Source organism: Grampus griseus (genome assembly GCF_964374135.1).
Source record: "Grampus griseus genome assembly, chromosome: 2".
Lineage (NCBI taxonomy): Eukaryota > Metazoa > Chordata > Mammalia > Artiodactyla > Delphinidae > Grampus > Grampus griseus.
The window spans coordinates 161,233,285-161,253,308 of record NC_139018.1 but is presented as its reverse complement, the minus strand read 5'-3'; the positions used below and the strand labels follow the sequence as shown (position 1 = coordinate 161,253,308).

At 35.9% G+C, this 20,024-nt stretch overlaps 1 protein-coding gene across 1 annotated transcript in view; it reads right to left on the bottom strand.

Annotated features, from left to right (window-relative positions):
* MALRD1 (MAM and LDL receptor class A domain containing 1) overlaps positions 1–20,024 on the bottom strand; it is a gene marked incomplete at both ends in the record, with an annotated part of 578,033 nt that overhangs the window by 470,069 nt on the left and 87,940 nt on the right. The window contains 4 exons of the mRNA XM_082648013.1: positions 248–352; positions 2,218–2,338; positions 10,419–10,592; positions 18,433–18,530. Coding sequence (XP_082504139.1) covers positions 248–352; positions 2,218–2,338; positions 10,419–10,592; positions 18,433–18,530 — 498 coding nt within the window. The remainder of the gene's footprint in view (positions 1–247; positions 353–2,217; positions 2,339–10,418; positions 10,593–18,432; positions 18,531–20,024) is intronic.

The following is a 20,024-nucleotide window of genomic DNA, read 5'->3' as shown; positions in this document are numbered from 1 at the left end:
TGCTAACTAGACTTATTTTCATGGTTGTTTTGCATTATATACAAACATCAGATCATTATGTTGTATGTCTGAAACCAATATAATGTTATACAACAATTATACCTCAATAAAAATATTTTTAAAATTTAATAACAAATAAAAAACATTCTTAATTAAACAACACTCACTTAAGTAGCATGTACTTTACGTTCAGAGAGTAATTATGCACACACAAATCTTAGTCCAGTCAGTCAGGACTTTCACTCACCACAACTGGCTTCATCTGCTCCATCTGGGCAGTCAGATGTAAAATCAGAGAGCTTGCTGGATGAAATACAGCCTGCATCGTCACGTGGCCCAGGCCCAAATCCAGCTTCAAAATTAGGAGATCGAGAGAATAAAACATCTTTTTTCCTCCAACATAAATGGGATGCATAATTGTTTCACGAACACTAGTTTTTAAATATGCTAAAAATGGCAAGCACAGGAGGATCTCAATAAACCTCTGGCCATTAATATAATGTAAGTCCCTATCAGTGGGACGTGATAAGTCCCCTTCCACTCCTGTCCCTAAACTCCTGGCTGGCAATAATACTAAATTCAGTGAAGGAGATCCTATAATTGCCTACTGGATAAATTTACAAAAACGGTGAGAAAGTTTCTTTTCCTTTGTGTAAAATCATTGGTCTTTCAGGAATAATTCATGTAAGTTTGGCCTAATGAGAATTATGCTCTAACCAACTGAGCTGGTGTTCAGATTGAAGCACACATAAATGAGTTTTGAGTTAATTTATGAAAAGAATTCTCTGTATGTGAGATGGAGTATTCTCAGAGCCTTCTGCTAAGGTTAATTTTAGTGATAATTTAAAACATTTAACCACACTTCTGCTTCCAAATACATTCTCCTCAATGTCAACTCTAATGCCTTCCTACTATTCCAATTCTGGTGATACAGTATATGATTAGAAGAATAAAAATGTTTAATTAATTAACAGAAAGAAGTAATTCTGGTTAACCCTCCAAAACTCATTAATCATTAAATCTGCTGCTTTACATTCTTTAATGTCCATCAAAACAACTCACACACACAGAGCTTAGAAAGGTTTATTATAAATTCAGGACACATATTCTGAGTAATGTAAATGCATGTTAACACAATACAGAGTTAGGACATAGAATATACAGCCTTACCAATGAAAGATATCTTTAATAAAGGACTTTTAAAAACTCTTTAACCCGGATCTCAATCCAGAACTGATTCTCCTATATCATCCTTGATTAGTGAGTGCATTTAGCTCCCGTTAAGAATGCAGTTTTTCCTCTCACTAAATATGTTGTTTAAGGAAACGTAACTTCAGAATGTATGACATGCCTGATGTCCACATGCAGTTATTTTTCTTGGATGGAGAGTAAGAAAAATGAAGTGTTTCAGTTTTCAGGCAACATTTTTAATATTTATTTCTATTTGTTAACTGAGACCTGACTGTAGGGGTGGTCAGAAAGAAACATCAGTTAGTGTTAAAATAACAAAGTAACTGCAAGCACAATGTATACCATTTCAATGCACTCTCAGAACCTAAACTACGGTTAGATTTTCAAAAATGCCTATTCTACTATTTGGGATCCATTTTTATGACAATATACCTGTCTCTTAACTGAAATTCTCTACAAAATATTTAGTCAAAGAATTAGCCGAACTCCATCTGTTTCTTGAAAATATTATGTTTTGAATTTAAACACAGAATTTTAGGGTCATGTTTGAAATTTTTCATTGGCCTTAAGTCAGTTTTTCAACCATGATAATGTTTTTGAACTCCTGAGTGGTTGTGAAACATGAAGTTAATTACATATTCACTTGAAGTGTCAAACAAAATTAAAATACAATTGAATTTTTATAGCAGTGTTTTAAAACATGCAAAATATTTTAAATTCATAACTTTTATAATTAAAAAAAAATCTGTATGTGACAATTTTAGCCACAAATGTAGAATGTTATTAGAAGGGAGCCTAAGGCCTAGACTGTGATATAACATATTCTTTTAAAAAGGTAAAAATATATTTTAAAAGGTAAAAAAATATGTTTTAGTTTTCAGGGACATGTGATATAATCCACATCTTGGTATTAGGCATTAGTGAACTATATTATTGAAGGATTCTAATATATTTTATATTTTGATATCAAGGAAAACTAATTATTTTAATGTTCAAAACTGCAGCAACCACAAGAAAAAAACTTACCTTTGCTTTGAACGCTAGTACTTGGAAGTGTCTTATATGAAATTTCACATTCCTGGGATACACTGATGTCATCTAGAGCAACGGTAGCATGTGATGATAAAACAGTAGCTTCTAAAATTAACTATAATTACAGAAAGACAAATTATTAAAAATATACTATAAAAGTCTTGAAATAACTTTCTAGGCCCAAAATGGAGCCATTCCTGCCCTGGATGCCATGACAGCAAACCAAAACTTAGATAACTTTCATGCCCCTTTAATGCTCCCCTTGACCAGAAACAGAGTATATTCAGCAGTCAGTCCCCCAACTTCAAGGCAACTCTGGGCTCTATATTTCCTTGTTCCTTCTCACCCTAAACAAGGTTGACTATATGGCCCCAGTCAACTCGATATTTTCTGTTTTACTCTTTTTCATTCTTTATTCTTTACCCTATAAAGCTTCCTGCCTTCCACCCATTTTACAGTTCTCCAAATAGAGACTGTCTGCTTCATGAAGTGCTGAATAAACCTTGCTTGTACCACCTAAATTGTCTTCTTTAACCATTTTTAACAAAAGTAAATTTATTACAAACATACTTTTTGGTGTAGAGAAGCTCATCTGCATCTGTCCCAAACTTCCAAACTAATTTTAGAAAATTGTTTGACCAGAACATTCAAATGAGGAATTTATAAAGTCATAACTCCTTTGACAGCAACTTAGGTAACTCTAATATCTTAGGTAATCCTAATATCTTAGGTAACCTTGTTTCAATTAGAAGTTGTAACATTCATCATGACTGAAGGCTGCCTTCCCATTGGAGCCATTAAGTCATAAGCATTTAAAATGAGCTCTTCGGGGTAATCAACTGTGTGGTTTACAACTCAGTTTAATTGAAATATGAATTCGTTTATAACAGGTTGGCTGAAGACAACTCATTTCTATATCAGAATATTTAAACACTTATATATATTATATATACATATATGGAAACCTACTTAGTGAGGTAAATAACCACATACAGTGGTTAATAACATTCATATGCTAAAGCACTTGGAGGCATCTATTTAAGTTTAATTTATTCTAACATTCTAAATAATGACTGGTATAATTTGTTTTCTTTCTTGTTAATCACTCACATTATTATGTTGTTACTCCACCATAAAAGAAAGAAAAAGAAAGAAAGAAAGAAAGAAAGAAAGAAAGAAAGAAAGAAAGAAAGAAAGAAAGAAAGAAAGAAATGAAGAAAGAAAGAAAGGAAGGAAGGAAGGAAGGAAGGAAGGAAGGAAGGGAAGGAAGGGAGGGAGGGAGGGAGGGAGGGAGGGAAGAAGGAAGGATGAATTTATGTCCAGAGGCTTAAGGATGCATAGCAGGACCACTAGACCAGGACACGGCTAGTAAGTGCATCTCCATGTAATCAGGGAGGATTGCTGGTCTCAAAGATCTTACAATTTACTTGATATGATACATTAACAACTAAGCTATACCATAAGTACTATATAAGAGAGAAATACAAGATACTAAAAATCAAAGAAAAGCACTTCATTATTTCTGTCAAGAATATGAGATAGAGTTTGAAAAAAAAAAGATTTAGCAAAGAGGTAATATTAAACTTCAGTTTTAATTGTTGCCTAAGATTCTGTTACCATGAGAAACTGGTAACATAACAAGAAAAAAAAGGAAACGTGAACATGTAGAGTATATTTAGAAAACTTTGGGCATTGTAGGATGATGGGGTTTAGGACATGCTGTCCCAAAAGAGGGCACCTATGCAGCATATGGAATATTTCTAGCCAAAGGAACTTGAGAAATGGTATGTGCAGGATGGACTTTTTGACCTTTCCTCTAAAGCAGATCAAACCCTCATGTGAGAGGAGCCCTCCCTATGCCAGAGATATCCTTATCTCTGAAGACAAAAGGACACAGAGAAGCTGAACAAACAGGCCTAGCTAAGTTCCCCAGTTTATTACACTTGGTTCATACTCTTTGCCCTATCGTACCTTTCTACACCTATTCACTCTTCATCAAACCTCTCACAAAAACCCTCAGGTTTAACTATTTCTTCAGGTCTCCATTTCCTTATGAAGGCCCCCACGTCAAGTAAAACAAACATTAAATAATTTTATATACTTTTCTCCTGTTAATCTGCTTTATCAGTTTAATTTTGAGACCCAGTCAGGTACCCTAATACGGTCAAGAAAGACTATTTCCTCCCCTATGGTAGGAGTATAGGATTTTTTGCCTAAATGAATTATTGCCTAAATATTTTTTAAGAGAAGAGGACTGATTGCCTGAATTGGTGCAGCCCAAGTGGACAGCAATTTGATGACATCTATTAAAAAGATAAATAGGGCTTCCCTGGTGGTGCAGTGGTTGAGAGTCTGCCTGCCGATGCAGGGGACAGGGGTTCGTGCCCCAGTCCGGGAAGATCCCACATGCCGCGGAGCGGCTGAGCCTGTGCGTCCGGAGCCTGTGCTCCGCAGTGGGAGAGGCCACAACGGTGAGAGGCCCGTGTACCGCAAAAAAAAAAAAAAAAAAAAGATAAATAGCATAGACTACAAAAATTAAGCCCATCCTCAGGGTTTACCTTAGAGAGACACTCATAGGCACACATATGAAGACCCTGGGCAGGAATGTTTGCTTTAATGTCGGTTTTGATAGCAAATGAATCAGAACAACTCAAATGTGAATCAATAAATAAATGGTGATATAGATCATGGACTACTGAGCCAGTTAAAAAAAAACTCTCTCTGTATGCTAATACGGAAAGACCTTCAACATAAGTTTCTGAGTAAAAATTAAATTACAGAAAAAATTTATAGTATGGTACTACTTAGGCCAAAAATACACATGGTTCAGATTTCTAGATATATGTGGTACATACATACATATTAATTAAGTAGAAAAGGATCTAGAGCTAAAAATAAACTAGTGTTATAGTTACCTGAAGATACAGACTATGATGGAAGGTAAGGATGCTCAGGAGGGACTATTTCTTAATCTGAAACTTTTGATACTTTATAATGAGATGTATATAATTTTAATGATTTTTAAAATTCTGATTAGAGCTGGTTTCTGTAGAGTCTTAGCCAAGAAATTTGGCCTTCATACAAGAGGCAGAAAATAGTAATAGATTTTAAAGAAGGATTTTGATGAAATGTATACAAGCATTGTGAGAAATAAATTATGCTGAACATCATTAAGTTATTGTAATGTATTTGGACAGCTTTAATTTGGAGGAATTCTTTTTATTCATTATTCTAGTATGTCCTACATTGAAGTCAATTAAAATACAGATGTTTAATTCTTCAAACTCATTAGACAGGTAGTTATGACCACCATATTTGAAGGACTACACTACTCAAAGGAAAGCTGGAAAATGACAGAATGTTTGTTTGGGGCACTTCTGTGTCCCAGGAGAGGTACATGCTCCTATTCTTTGAATGGAGTGGGTGTGCCCTGGGATGAGCTGAATGATGGGATAGGTCTTTAAAATATGGTTACATCATTTTGTCCAAAGAAAACCACTAGGCTCTTTTACATCTTCATATTAAAATTTAAGTATAAAACAACTCCCAGGGCTTCCCTGGTGGCGCAGTGGTTGGGAGTCCGCCTGCCGATGCAGGGGACGCGGGTTCGTGCCCCGGTCCGGGAGGGTCCCTCATGCCGCGGAACAGCTGGGCCCGTGAGCCATGGCCGCTGAGCCCTGTGCGTCTGGAGCCTGTGCTCCGCAACAGGAGAGGCCACAACAGTGAGAGGCCCACGTACCGCAAAAAAAAAAAAAAAAAAAAAACTCCCAGGGTAAAATAAAGATGATATTAGGTCATGTACATGTCTGCTTGCTTACTTCTACATAATTAAATTCAGGACCATGTAATGAACGATTATAATTTGACCATTAATTAAAATTTTCCAACTTTAAACAGAGAATAATGTTACTTCCTTTAAAAAAAATGTATCTCATATCTGTAAATAATATCACCTGATTATTCCAAAATCATCTTCACTGTTCCTATTTTGTATTACTTGCTTTAACCAAGCTGATCGTTTGATTTGTCACCAAAGGCAGTTCCCTTTGGGAACTACAGTATCATGTAATAATTGGTATGTGAGCCAGAGGTTGCTCACAAGAAATGTTTCAACCATTGACAAAGGCAGAGTGAAAACCTCATTTTATACGTTTCTCAAGGTAATTTGAGAGTTAAAATTTCAAATTATATGTAAATATCTTTCCTTCTAAAACTATTTTTTAGGATCTTGCTGATTTTTGTCTTATCCAATTATATTATATTACTCCCTGAGTGAACAGAATCACTTCTTGTTTTTCTTTCAGGAAGCACAGCAACGTGTAAATGTTGTCTATAATCAAGTGATTACTTTTTAGATCTGCAAAACAGAAAGAAACTTTTCCAGAGAAATACTCAACTAGCATATTTAAATTTTGGTTCTTTGATATCTTGCTTTAAAAAAGAATAATGAGAGTGAATAAATATGAATCTAAGAGGAAATGGAGACGATAGGAATACAGTAAGATGCAGTAAAGAAAAATTCGACTATAGTAATTTTTGATGAATGATGGTGGTATTAAAAATAAGATCAACAGCAAGCTTTTATTTAGAGCTTACTGCATGCCAGGCACGTCCACTTATTTGAACACTGCGAAGATGATGTTATTTTCTTCCACATTGTAAAGCAAAGGAAACAGAAGCTTAGAGAGTTGAAGTCATTGGTTGAAGGTCACATATCTAGTACGAAAAATGTGTGACCTGAGCCATGGGTGACTATGCTGTACTATAGCACTATCATGAAATAAAGAGATAACTGGTCTTTAGCAGATACTGCAGAACAGAGCTACCTGGCAAAACAAGATTGACTGAAGCCCTAGGTTAAGAAGGCTGAGGACAGAGCAACATTACAGAGACTAGACCAGCTTTTACTTTGCATTATAAATCTCACCCTTCACTGAATCTTCAAATAATATCAGGAAATTGTTATTGATTTATCCCATTGACTCTGATCAAGAGCGAACATGGTATCAATCATTGTGGAAAATTTCACAAAAGGGTCATTTTATAATGAAATCTGAAATATGACACAATTATGTTTTAGTAGTAAACTCAAAGACAGTAGATCAACTGGAAACCAATGGACAGTATTCAGAAAAAGTACTACCTCTAGATATGAAATTAAGAAGAACAGTTAGGAAAGAAATTGTAAATTAAATATTTGTGTAAAACACTGAACATATAAAATGAGTAGGCCCAGTTAAAACAGATTGAAAAAATTCTATTAACTACTTGATTTACATTCTTCCAATAAAAACTGCACAGAAAATGGAGAGAATACTGAAATGTTGTTAATCTGCTGTTCTTACAAAATAAACAGTAAGCCTAATCGTTTTCCACTAGGAAAAATGACTAAATTTAAAGTGCCAAAGGAGCTTGTTTCCAAGAAGATAAACTTTAAATATTTGAATATTTAAAAGCTAGATTGACTATCTATAGGTATAATATCTTTTCCATTTGCTATTGATAAAAGAATGAAGTAGAACTGAACCTAGCTAGACTCCTCATGCATATTTCCATAGTTTTGAAAATAGACTTAGAAAAATCAGGTTAAAAACAACATATTAGAATTTTTTTTTTCCTGTAAAGGACAAGAAATGGAATAGAAAAGGGTACAAAGAGGATAAAAGCTGCATCTTTAGAAGCAAAGCTATCAACATTATAAGCACACAAAATGTTCATATTAGTTCATTCTGAGGTGTGAGTACATGGGTATTTGCCTCTCTCTCTATTTTCTATTTGTTTGAAAGATTTAATAATATATCTAAGTAATATTAATGTATTAAATAAAACCATGTATATGTATCTGTGTGTGACTGTGTGTACTTATGTATCTTGTATGCGTGTGTATGTGTATAAAATCTGGACTTATTCATACCAGAATGTTAACACAGGGTCCAAATTCCTTCGCCAAAGTCTTTGAGTCCAGCTGGGTTTTGAAATCTGAATAGTTCAGAGTTGAGGATGTTCATCTAAAATGTATCATGTATATTACTTGATACCCTCAGGGAGACTGGGGGCAGCACTTTATCATCCAACACATCACTAAATGAACTGCCTAACGCTGGTTCAGGTCAGGAGAAATTTTGCCTCTAAATTTGTTTTTCAAAAGCTTATTGCTTTCCAAATTTTAATTTTCCAAATTGCTGATTAGAGACTGTGGACTTGTAATGGCCTCCTGAATAGTGACATTTGAGAGAACAGTTCTTATTTTTCTTTTCACTGAACTGTAGTTTCTAAAACAAGCCTGTACTTCGGCCAAGTAACAAGATTACATAAGAAGGAACAGAGGTGCATGCTAAAATCCTTACCTTCTCGGGCTGAATTAAACATGGCTAAGGCTTAGCAAGAACCCAGGACAATTCACTCCCCTCAAAAAGCCAGCACAATTAAGCAGAGGCTGGGAATTCCCTGGCAGTCCAGTGGTTAAGACTCCGCCCTTCCAATGCAGGGGGCACAGGTTCGATCCCTGGTCGGGGAACTAAGATCCCACATGCCGCATGGTGCGGCCACAAAAATACATTAAAAAAAAGAAGAAGAAGAAGAGGCTGATTGGTGCCGACTGGGAGCCCCCAGGTAGGAGAGAGAAAAGCCAACATGTGGTGCTGATCCAGCACGAAGCGGGTGAAGACAGAAAACATCACCAATCTGTGGACACCGAATCACAAAATTCCATCAACCCACTGGTCAGTTTAAAAACTAGTTAATATGCCCCCGGATAATAAAGAGCAGTCTCAATTTGCACCTCAAAACAAAGCAAGACAAAAATCCCCAAAGAAGAAATATTAAACAGGAAAAAAAAATACCCAGTGCCGAAACTCTTCAATAACGATGGTAGGTTAACGAGGCCAAGAGAGAACGGCACAAGTTTCAACTCATAATATTTCTCAAATAGCCAGTTCTAACAAAGGACATTCTGGGTTTTGTCTTTTGTTTTTTATACTAAGACTTTTAGAGCAGTTTTAGGTTCGTTGCACAACTGAGAGGAAGGTACAGAGGGTTCCCACACACCTCCTGCCCCCAGGCGTCCACAGTCTCCTCCATTATCAACATCCTCCACCAGAGGGGGACATGTGTTCCAACCCATAAAACAACACTCACACATCATAATCACTCACGGTAACAAGGTTTTCCCCAAAGGATGAGTCCTGTATTCTCTAGCAGTCTGCTGTTCTCTGGGTGGAGCTGTGTGTTCTGAGGTCAGGTATTATTTTAAATACATCTTCTCCAAAATATCTTGTGCTCTCTCTGTTGGATTTCTATATTTACCTCAGTTTGGAAATGAGTACCAGATGAGGTGTGTTATTTTTCAGAGGCTCCTAACACCCCAACAATGTTCTTACTTCCCCAACCCCATTTACAGAGGAAGAATCAGAAGCACGGAAGGATTAAGCAACTTCCCTCTGACTGGACACCTGGGTTTGAACCCCAGGCTGCAGAGCTCATGTTCATAGCTACCATTTTAGCTACATTCTCTTTCATTCAGATTCCTCTCAAGCACTGCTTTTATTATCACTGTGGTTTTCACAGATTGGAAAATTTGAAGCTCAAAGATGTAATGTACACAATCACTTAACAACACATGGGGTGAGCAGAGATGGGAACTCAGACTACGTGACTCCTAAGGCAGTGAGTGTTCCACTATGTTCCACCACGTAATCTAGTCTCTAAACTAGCTCTTTGCAAACATCATCTAGCAGGGAGTCATGTCCAGGAGGGTGGAAGCTGCTGCACCCATCTGATAAGCTACAGTTTCCTTCTTTCATTATTAACCAACTAAATGACATAAAAGTGATAAAATTCTCAGTATTAATGGGCAGCAGAAAATAAGGCAATAGGATTAAAATATGAGTGTAGCCCAGATTTTTTTCACTACCTCATATAATCCACCATCCTCACTTAAGAAAACAAATATTTTCCTGATAAATTACTCTTCTCTCAGCCATCCTATTCAATTCTTATCTCCATTTTTGCTACGCTTCCACAAGTAAGTCTTTAGCAATTAATCAGGATAACCTCTCTTCTCATCCCTGATTGTGAATGTCTGCTTTATTAACATCAAATACATTTATGGGATATATGTATTATATTATTATCTGGAGAGATCAGCATTAAATAAGCATCTTCGGCTCAGTTGTATTAATTTCTTACGTGCTTACCTGAAAAGGCAGAGTAGATTCTCCAGCCTTCGCAAAGAGATCGATTTTTGCTTGTCTCCACTGAGATTTGGAGACTCTGATGAGATCACCTTGCTTCTGCAAATCCCCATCCAGTGATGTTCTTGTAAAAACCGAGAGATGTGAATGCTGAGACAAATGATACCAAAACTGCACCTGGTGAAAAATGTGTTTGAATGATATAAATATTCCATTTACCTGTGTCCAGTAGCTCTCCTATAGTTAAAAATATCCCAAACTACTTCTTAATTCTCCTCCAAACATGCAGACCCAGAAAATGCTAAGTACATCTTCTGCCAGCCTTTGTATTTCCTCCTTAAAAAAAAGGCTCAAGGTAGCTACATTAACTGATATTTTTAACACATGCCATAGAGATATCTAAAGAAATGGGACACTAGCACCCTGCTCAGACAAGTCTGAGGACATATATTTGTCCACACTGTCATGGAAGTTTTACAGAGCCTTCACTATTGCTTCTTATGAATCTGGGGAGATACACGTTCTTTATCTGACTCAAAAATTACAAAACCATGTATTACTATTCATTCTCCTTGATGTCTCAATCCAAGAAAAAGTTATCTCAAAAACTGATTTCTCAGGTAAGAGAAAACTGCTATGAATACTTTTCATTAATTCCTTCTCCATTGTGACATTATCAAAAAACTTGGGAGATTACATAATACTGTTCATCAATAATTTAATCCAACTAGAAAATGTTCTTTTTGAGGCCAGGGAGCCCTGACTTGATCAGTTTGGTTCCTACTCACCACCAGTGATGACATAATCTAAAGGACTGACAGGTTAACTAGGTAGTGGAGAAAACACAGAGGAGTATTTTAAGGTGCCGACAGCAGTAGCTATAATGTGGAATTCAGCACTATCGTTTATTCAGGAAATACTTATTGAGCATTTACTAAATACTTGGCTCTGTGCAAGGTGAAAATTAATTGCCTCAGTGGTTGGATGACACAATACAAAATATGACCAAAAAAACCCCACTAAAGCAAGTTCAGACACACAGCAATTTTTTCTTCTTCTCATTATGCCATAGAGAGTTCTAATGCTGCAGATTTCAAAGGAAAACACAGTATCATTCAGAGATGAGGTCCCTGAGAAATGAAATCACTCTCTTTGGACTCAAAGTGACTCCTTTTCAGTTTCACTACGTTTTAAATTTTTGGTTATCTTCCTTTGTCATTGGGCTTTTATTTTTTTATGTGGACAGATGTTATTACATATATTATTTATTTATTATCCCATTTATTTCACTGTTGGTACCAATTTCAGTGGAGATGAAAGTTGAAAAAAAATTTTTAATGCTCTTTTAAAAAACTGTTCACAACATCAAGCATTCTCTGTTCCAACGTGGTACACATTTTTCTTTCAATGTCTACTGAATTGCCACCAACTGATCCAAGCATTCTTTCTGATTGTTCATTTCATATTAGATTTTACTACCAAGCTCACCTACACTCAGGCCTTTAAGCAAGAAATGTAAAGTCAAACAGAAGTGTTTGATTAAATTCTATGGAAAGGGAGGATGTTTGTTCCTCAACCACAATTAAACTTTAGATCCCTGCTGTAGTTTCAGCATGTTCCAAGCTTGTAAATATGCAAAATGGAGCTTTAAACCTAGTTGCACAAGAGCTGTGCAAGCCCCATCAGAATTTCAAGCTGTCATATTGTCACTCAGTACATTACCAGTGCGAAGTTATTTTAATAGTGCATTAAGAGTAAATACCAATGGGATCTATATTCAATAAGATAAGAGCTTAGAACTTATATTTAATTTAAATTTTATATTTAATTTAAATTTTATATTTAATTTAAAACAGAAATAGCATTGTAGAGATTTAAGGAGAATTCTTTAGTTTGGTATAGACCAAGAAACTTTCCAGAGTCTTTTCAAATTTAATATTGGTAAGGGTAAAATGACTGAACAAAATTTATAAATACAGCTGTGATTTTCGATAGGAACTTAGCCAACATCCGTGGCTCTCACTGTGATACACACTAGTAGTGGAACACTGAGTCTTAAACTCAAAAGCACAATGTATGCTGTGAATTCCTCTTAGAACATATCAAGGCACTTTGTATTCAGTAGGTATTCAGTTAATAGGTATTGAAGAAAAGAAGGACGTTGGAGTGGAGCTATCAGCATTCTTGCTAAAGCAAACGTCTATAAACCTTCAAAGAGAGACAGAAAGAGAGACCTGCTCTGTGTTACAAAACGTGCAAGGAATTAAGTGTCCTTAAGGACCTCAGAGTTTTATGGGAGAGAGTGAAAAGAAAAGGAACAATTAAGTATAATGCGTATAATGACAAAGGTATGAAAACAGTGTGGCTATTTACATGTAAATGAATTAAACAAAATGAAAAAGTCACTTTCTTGGTTACACTCATCACATTTTAAGTGCTCAATAGCTATTTGTAGCTAGTGACTTCCATAGTGGACATAGCAGAGGAAAATGTCCATCACAGAAAATTCTATTAAAAAGAGCTGTATGTTAAAATTACGCCAACCATTTAAAATTTATTTACTACTTTTCATTTTAAAGGAAATTACTGTCTTGATTCATGCCTGATTCATTAAAAAGCAGTTATATAAAATGTTAATATTAAAGGCTTGCTTTTATTTCTCCTCGGTTTTCACTAAGTTGTATATATATGCACAACTTGGGTTGTATGTATAGGGTGACTATGCAAGACCGTGAATCATTTTATTCAAGAAAATTTCCTGTGGTTACATAACTTCCAACAAAGCAGTTCCTTTAATTGCAAATTGGAAAGAAAAGAAATGAAGTTCAAATTACTTTACTGTTTTTAATTGTATTCTCTGATTTTATATTATTTGTATATTTTTAGAAATATTGAATCTGGGACATCCCTGGAGGTCTAGCGTTTAAGACTCCATGCTTCCGGGCTTCCCTGGTGGCGCAGTGGTTGAGAGTTCGCCTGCCGATGCAGGGGACATGGGTTCGTGCCCTGGTCTGGGAAGATCCCACATGCCGCGGAGCGGCTGTGCCCCTGAGCCATGGCCGCTGAGCCTGAGCGTCCGGAGCCTGTGCTCCGCAACGGGAGAGGCCACAACAGTGAGAGGCCCATGTATAGCAAAAAAAAAAAAAAAAAAAAAAAAAAGACTCCACACTTCCACTGTAACAGGCATGGGTTCCATCCCTGGTTGGGGAACTAAGATCCCACATGCCACTTGGTGCCACCAAAAGACACACACACACACACACACACACACACACACTGAATCATTCATTTTACTATAAAAAGAAAGGACACCATATCAGGTGACTTATACTACTAGTTACCGAGTGTAGGTGAATAACTAACCGTGCTGTTTGCTTTCTACAGTGCCCTGTGATATTCCCAGAGGAATGGTCAGTTCTACAAAAGAATGTAATTAGGAACAAGTAGTAATTACTAATTAGTAAATCTCTGACACTAAATTCTGCAAAGGACATTAACAGGACATTATTTAGAAGTTCAAAATAATGTCTTCTTTATTTCTCTTTTCTGTTTCATTTTATTTTGGTCTCTCTCCAGTTGGAACTCTTCAAATTTTCTGCTTTTTTCCTCAACTTTCCTATGGTTTTTGTTCCACTTGCTTCCCTATTAGGGAGGTTTTTGGTCAGATCTTCATGTATTTTCTCAGTTATTCTCCAAATTCTCAGCTACCTCTGCCTTCTCTGCTTCATGTCGACCCCTGTCTGGTATTTGCTACACCTGTTATATCTTCAAGATCTAGGATAATAAAAAGAGTAAAACACAAAAAAAGTTTTTTTAAAAAAAAGGAAAAGAAACAAGATATCTGTAACTCCTCAAAACTCAAGTGGAATTAAGTCAGTGTAGGGGGGATCATTTATCTCTCTCTCTCACACACACACACCCCTCATCATTACCATAGTGATTCTTATGATTCCTATTCATAATCATGTTTTTGCCTCTTTTTATCTGAACAAGCTTAAGTAAAAGTCTGCAATCTTCAATAAAATATAATCTGTTTTTCTCATCTAAATGATTAATTTTCATGTGTTTTGACAATGTACAACTGGGGAGAATATCTGCTCAACCTTTCCCCAATAAACCATTGCTTCCTCTAGAATCTATCTCCTGCTCTAATACTATCCTTGGAGTAAACAAAACAATCAGAGAACAGATCATGAGTGCACCATTCCAAGCCCCACTGTATATTACTTTTTTTCTAAATTTCTCTTTGCTATGAGCTCATAACTCTACTTGGGGAACATTACAAGACATGGCCTTTTCAAACTCATTGAGAGAGTTGTTATAAGTGGGTTATCACTTATATATATGGTTTATACGTATATATGTGTATGTTATATATTATATTTATTTATGTTTAATTTATATATTGTTACATTATATATACTTACATATTATACATATATGTATTTTATACATATATGTATTTTATATTTTTATCACTCTCTGCAGCACTTCACACTGAACTGCTATCAGTATGCCTCACTAAATTCTATACTTTGTTATGGCAAACGTGTTTACATTGTCCCTAGTATATTCCCAACATTGAGGGCTATGATGAGCACAGAGTAGGGAAGCAACAGGTGTGCACTGAATCAGAGAAAGAACATTTACACTGGTATGTGTGCAATCAGGGGAGAAGTCTCAGAAGAACTATTTTTGTTTTGTTTTTTACTTCCTTGAATATGAACCAAATGAGTTCTCACATGTCTCTCTCTGCATTGGCTGCTGGAAAACTTAGATTCAAAAATGTAGCCTGGGCCTCGTAAACTTTATTTTTGGAGCCAACCTATTTTTTGTTTCATCTTTTTCCTGGTATCTCTATTCACTTCTTTTTAATTGTATGAATTTTTTGATTAAAGAGGATTAGAATAGCAAAATGAGTTGGGGAATACAAAAAAACACAAAAGACAAACACACAAAATGGCATTGAAAGTGGAAGCTTCATGTTATCAGTCCTGCTATATTTAATTATGAAGTCCTAAAAGTGAGATATGTCTTTTACACAGTAACTCAAATATGAGAGTGAGAAAATATTAATATCCACAGAAATCTCCTTCAGATTTTACATTTCCTAAATTATTAAAAACAGTAACAGGGCTTCCCTGGTGGCGCAGTGGTTAAGAATCCGCCTGCCAATGCAGGGGACATGGGTTCGTGCCCTGGGTCCAGGAGGATCCCACATGCCACCGAGCAGCTAAGCCCATGCGCCACAGCTGCTGAGCCTGTCCTCTAGAGCCCGTGAACCACAACTACTGAGCCCTCGTGCCACAACTACTGAAACTCGTGCGTCTAGGGCCCATGCTCCACAACGAGGTGCCACCGCAATGAAAAGCCCGAGCATTGCAACAAAGAGTAGCCTCCACTCGCCGCAACTAGAGAAAGCCCATGCACAGCAACGAAGACCCAACGCAGCCCAAAATAAAAAATAAAATAAATTAATTAAAAAAAGAAAAAGTTAAAAAAAAAAGAACAGTATTTCGACAGCAATAAGAAATACTAGCTTCTGGCTCCCACATGTTCTGTTTGTCCTATCTCCTGGTTATTCCAAGGAAAAATGCCAAATTTCCACCAGTGACCAAAGGAGCTTTTGAAGCTTTTAAATAAAAGTCCACATCTTGAACAATGAGTACTTACAGGAACAATTCTGCATGTTGATGCCATGTGTTGGCTACACATAAAGTACAGCGTAATTCATGCAAAATGACCCTAAAAGGCTGCTGTTAGAAAAAAAAGACTCAAAAGAAAGCTTCATATTCCTTTAAAGTCCTTTCAAACAAATATTCTTAACTCTGTTAGCCTGGTATGATTATGTAGAGAAAAAAATGTAATTTCATATAATGAAGGCTTTAATCATATAAAAGTGCCCAACTTTGGTTATTTCACCACCCCACTTTACCATAAATATAATAAAGAACATTCGTTATTCCATGAATACAACTATTATCAATCAATATGTTCCAACTAGGAAGATCGGCTGGATTTTCTGATTACTCAAAAAGATAAGAATTTGGTTTGTTAGCTTATTTTGTAACTTTCATGAAAGAAAGAATCCCACATTACCACAAACTTCTAAAACAGTAATAGTATATTCTTAGAATACTCCTATGGGAGAGCACTTCGGCCATGTGTATCTCAGACTATAAATAACCTCTAACAATCTAATAGTAATTCTAAGCTGGAAAGTACTATAAAGTAATCCAAATATCCCTCCCTCTAACTCAAAGATTACCAACATTCAAGCAGATGCAGATAAAAGGGAAAAAACAAATACCTCTTTGGCAGTCTATAATACTCTTACTTTTCCACAAACCAAGGCAAACCTCTAAATCAGTATCCAAGGCCTTGGAAGGTTGAGGACTTGGTTCTGAGAGATAAACCACCAAGTGTCTAAATTGTCCACTGCTTTCACTGAGGCTCCACCCCAACAGCTCCCACAGGTAAGCTCCAAATTTAAGCCACAATAGAGAAAAATGTCCTCAAGTAGAAACAACCATAAATTGTGGGTCAATCCCTACGACCACAAATTAATGGCTACCCACATACAACAATGGGAAATGTAGATCATCTTTAAAAATTTCTCAGTGAGTCTCAGAATTTTTAATAAGCTCTTAGTGTTAGTGTTCACATTTCTGTAAAAGAGGCAGAATTAACAAATTCTGTTCTTTTTTATCCAGTGTCGTTAACGAATTTAACAACAGCAATTGCATTGCTTTGGTATATGACCTTAAATTAAAGTTCAGTAAGCCTGTAAAGTACCTGTAAAGAGCAACTAAATGCTTCAGGAGTTCTCAAAAAAAAAAAAGAAAGAAAAAGAAAAGCGTACATCTATCACATAAGATTTAATTAAAATAAACCAAAGGTGGGAGACTCTAGAGTCCATCTGGGTGAGGTGGAAGTGGAGTCCAGGCAGTTGTTTTAATCCAAATTCCCACAGAGAAATGGGCAGCAAAAACCAAAGGGGAAAAATAAAGAGGACAACCTATTAAGAGTTCTGGACACTCTCATTGAGAATTATATCAAGCTGAAGGTATAATGAAATTTATACTTTAATTATAAAGGTCTGATGATCTGTAATTTATCATCAGGAATGCCTGTGTTAGTGCTGTAACCCTGCACTTCTAGGTGATGAATTTAGTGCGTGGCACTATTGATCCCTTCATTATTTTCTGATAACCAAGGAAAAAAAAAGCTGAAATCCTAAAGGCTTAGGGACATGTCAGAACTCTCAAAAGGATGGAAAGCAAGGCAAGCTGAACAGAAGCATCTAATAGGCATTCATGTTACGGAAAGTAAAGGGATTATGTTTATTGAACACGTAATACCTGCCAAATACTTTTCCAGGTGCTTTACTTAATCACGTTTGAATTCTCACAACCATGTGAAGAAGGCAGGCTAACACTATGCTTCCAGTGTGGACACTGAGTCTCAAAGGAAGCATATCATTTGTGGCAGAACTGAGATTGGAACCAGTTGGAACTAGGTCCACCTGACTCCAAAGTCCCTCTTCTTTCTTGTCTGTGTTTACCTGGCACCAGAAGGACTAACTGAAAAAATAAAATTTTGGAAATGTAATTATTTTTTCTGCACATATTTATCTTTCTTTATTCATCCTTTCATTTTTCTTTCAGTAGAACTTGTTGAACTGCTTTTATTTTCCTCAACTAACACTGTTGGCCAAGATAACAAGCAGTTTGGGCAACCTGTATCCATAGCTTTAAATTATTGAAAGAACTACATGGAAAGAATGCAAAATGACAGAAATATTTTTGAATAGGCCCCCCAAAAGAAGGGTGTAAGTTATATACTGCAAATGTCTTTGGGAACGAAATGACATTTCATGTTGAAATAGCTCATATAAATCTCTCAGTTTATTGTGAAAATATTAGTAAAACACAGCCGGCATTTACTAGCTAGAGTAACCCAAGCTTAACAGTTTACAACTACAGAATGGCCAATGGAAATTCCAATAACTGGGTACCTGACACGGGGTAGAGGCATTGAGTGATTTTGTAAGAACAGGACTTCCAAGCTTGGCCACTGCAGGTGATCGATGTGCCCCCAAATAAATAAACGATCCTGCAAAAACAAACGTAAAGCCATATGGATACAAATTCTACTATTGGACATTTAGTCATTCTTTGCGCTAACGTGCACACATTCAACTGTCAATCAGATAAAGAAAATTACATTTTTACTTCTTTACCGTTAAGCTCTGTAGATAACCAAAAAGTGCTTTCATATGGATAACATTAAATCTAAAATAAAACCCAACTGATGAAAAACAAGCTCTTGATCTAAATCCTCTCAACAAATATGTTTATTGGCTTAACTCACGTCATAGTTAGAAATCAAATTAAATGAAGCTTCTAAGTTTACAATTAGATATTCAACATACCCTTACAAAATTCCCATGAGACATTTGCTTGTAAGTTTCTTCACGATGTACTGAAGGATACGCGCCTATAGAATGAGTTTGGTTTCTCCTGGGGCTTACATGTTTGACACTGCTGTCTGTGCTAGTGGGGATGAAAGCTTAATTAAAGATCTAATCTAGTGTTAACAAAATAACTGCTTCTAGATTTTAACTACAGTGGATGTGCTCATGGCAAATGTACGGTGGGGATAACATCTCTTAGCAACTCAAAGGATCACACATTCTGAACGGCTGTCAGGGGTAGCTTCATTGAATATTGAAAATTTACAAGGAAGGTTATGCTAAACAATGTCAAGTCCTGATCCTGCCCTTTGATAATCATAGAGTGATGGGCAACTTGTAAAGCCAACTATTTTGATGAAAAAAACACATTCAGAAGGTGATTTTCTTAGACACAGATCAATGCTGACTGCACAGAATGAAAAGGACTTCAGAATTAAAACATATTACTTTACAGATACCACCACATGTTTAACCAAACAACCAAGGTTGCAAGTCAGCAGTGTGGTCTCTGAGTGGGAAAAATAGAACCCAGTTTATATGGGTGTTAAATCTCAAAGCCAACTGGGAAGGATAAAGATCACTGTTCCCAAAATCCAAACTAAGAGTAACAGAAAGAGTATATATGAGCTCATTAAATTCTCTATTTCCCCTATAAAAGAGTAGAGTAGGAAAAGATGATTTTGAAAAATTAAACCAGCTTAAAAATCCTTTACCTGAGGTTCAAGTAAAACTCAACTGAATATTGTCAAAACATAAATTAAAATTCTAAAAATTAACATACATTCAAAGATCTTACTCCCCTGGTCATTTAAAACAATATGGATGATTTCAAACAAGCAGTTAATGAAGGATGAAACATATAAACTCTAAAACTCCAAAATCTAAAAGAAGCAAACGGTTTGAACAAATTGATTATGCCACAAAAGTAACTGGAAAAGTGATAGGAAAAAAATCTAACAGACCATATGGCCCTACAGCTGAATTTTATTTAATTTTATTTAATTTTATTTAATTTTTAAAGAATAAATACTTGCACATGACTTGCATATATCTCAGGTCTTAGAAAAATATGGAGAGCTCCCTGACTCATTTTATGATGCCAGATATCTCTAATGTTAAGAATGATGAAAACA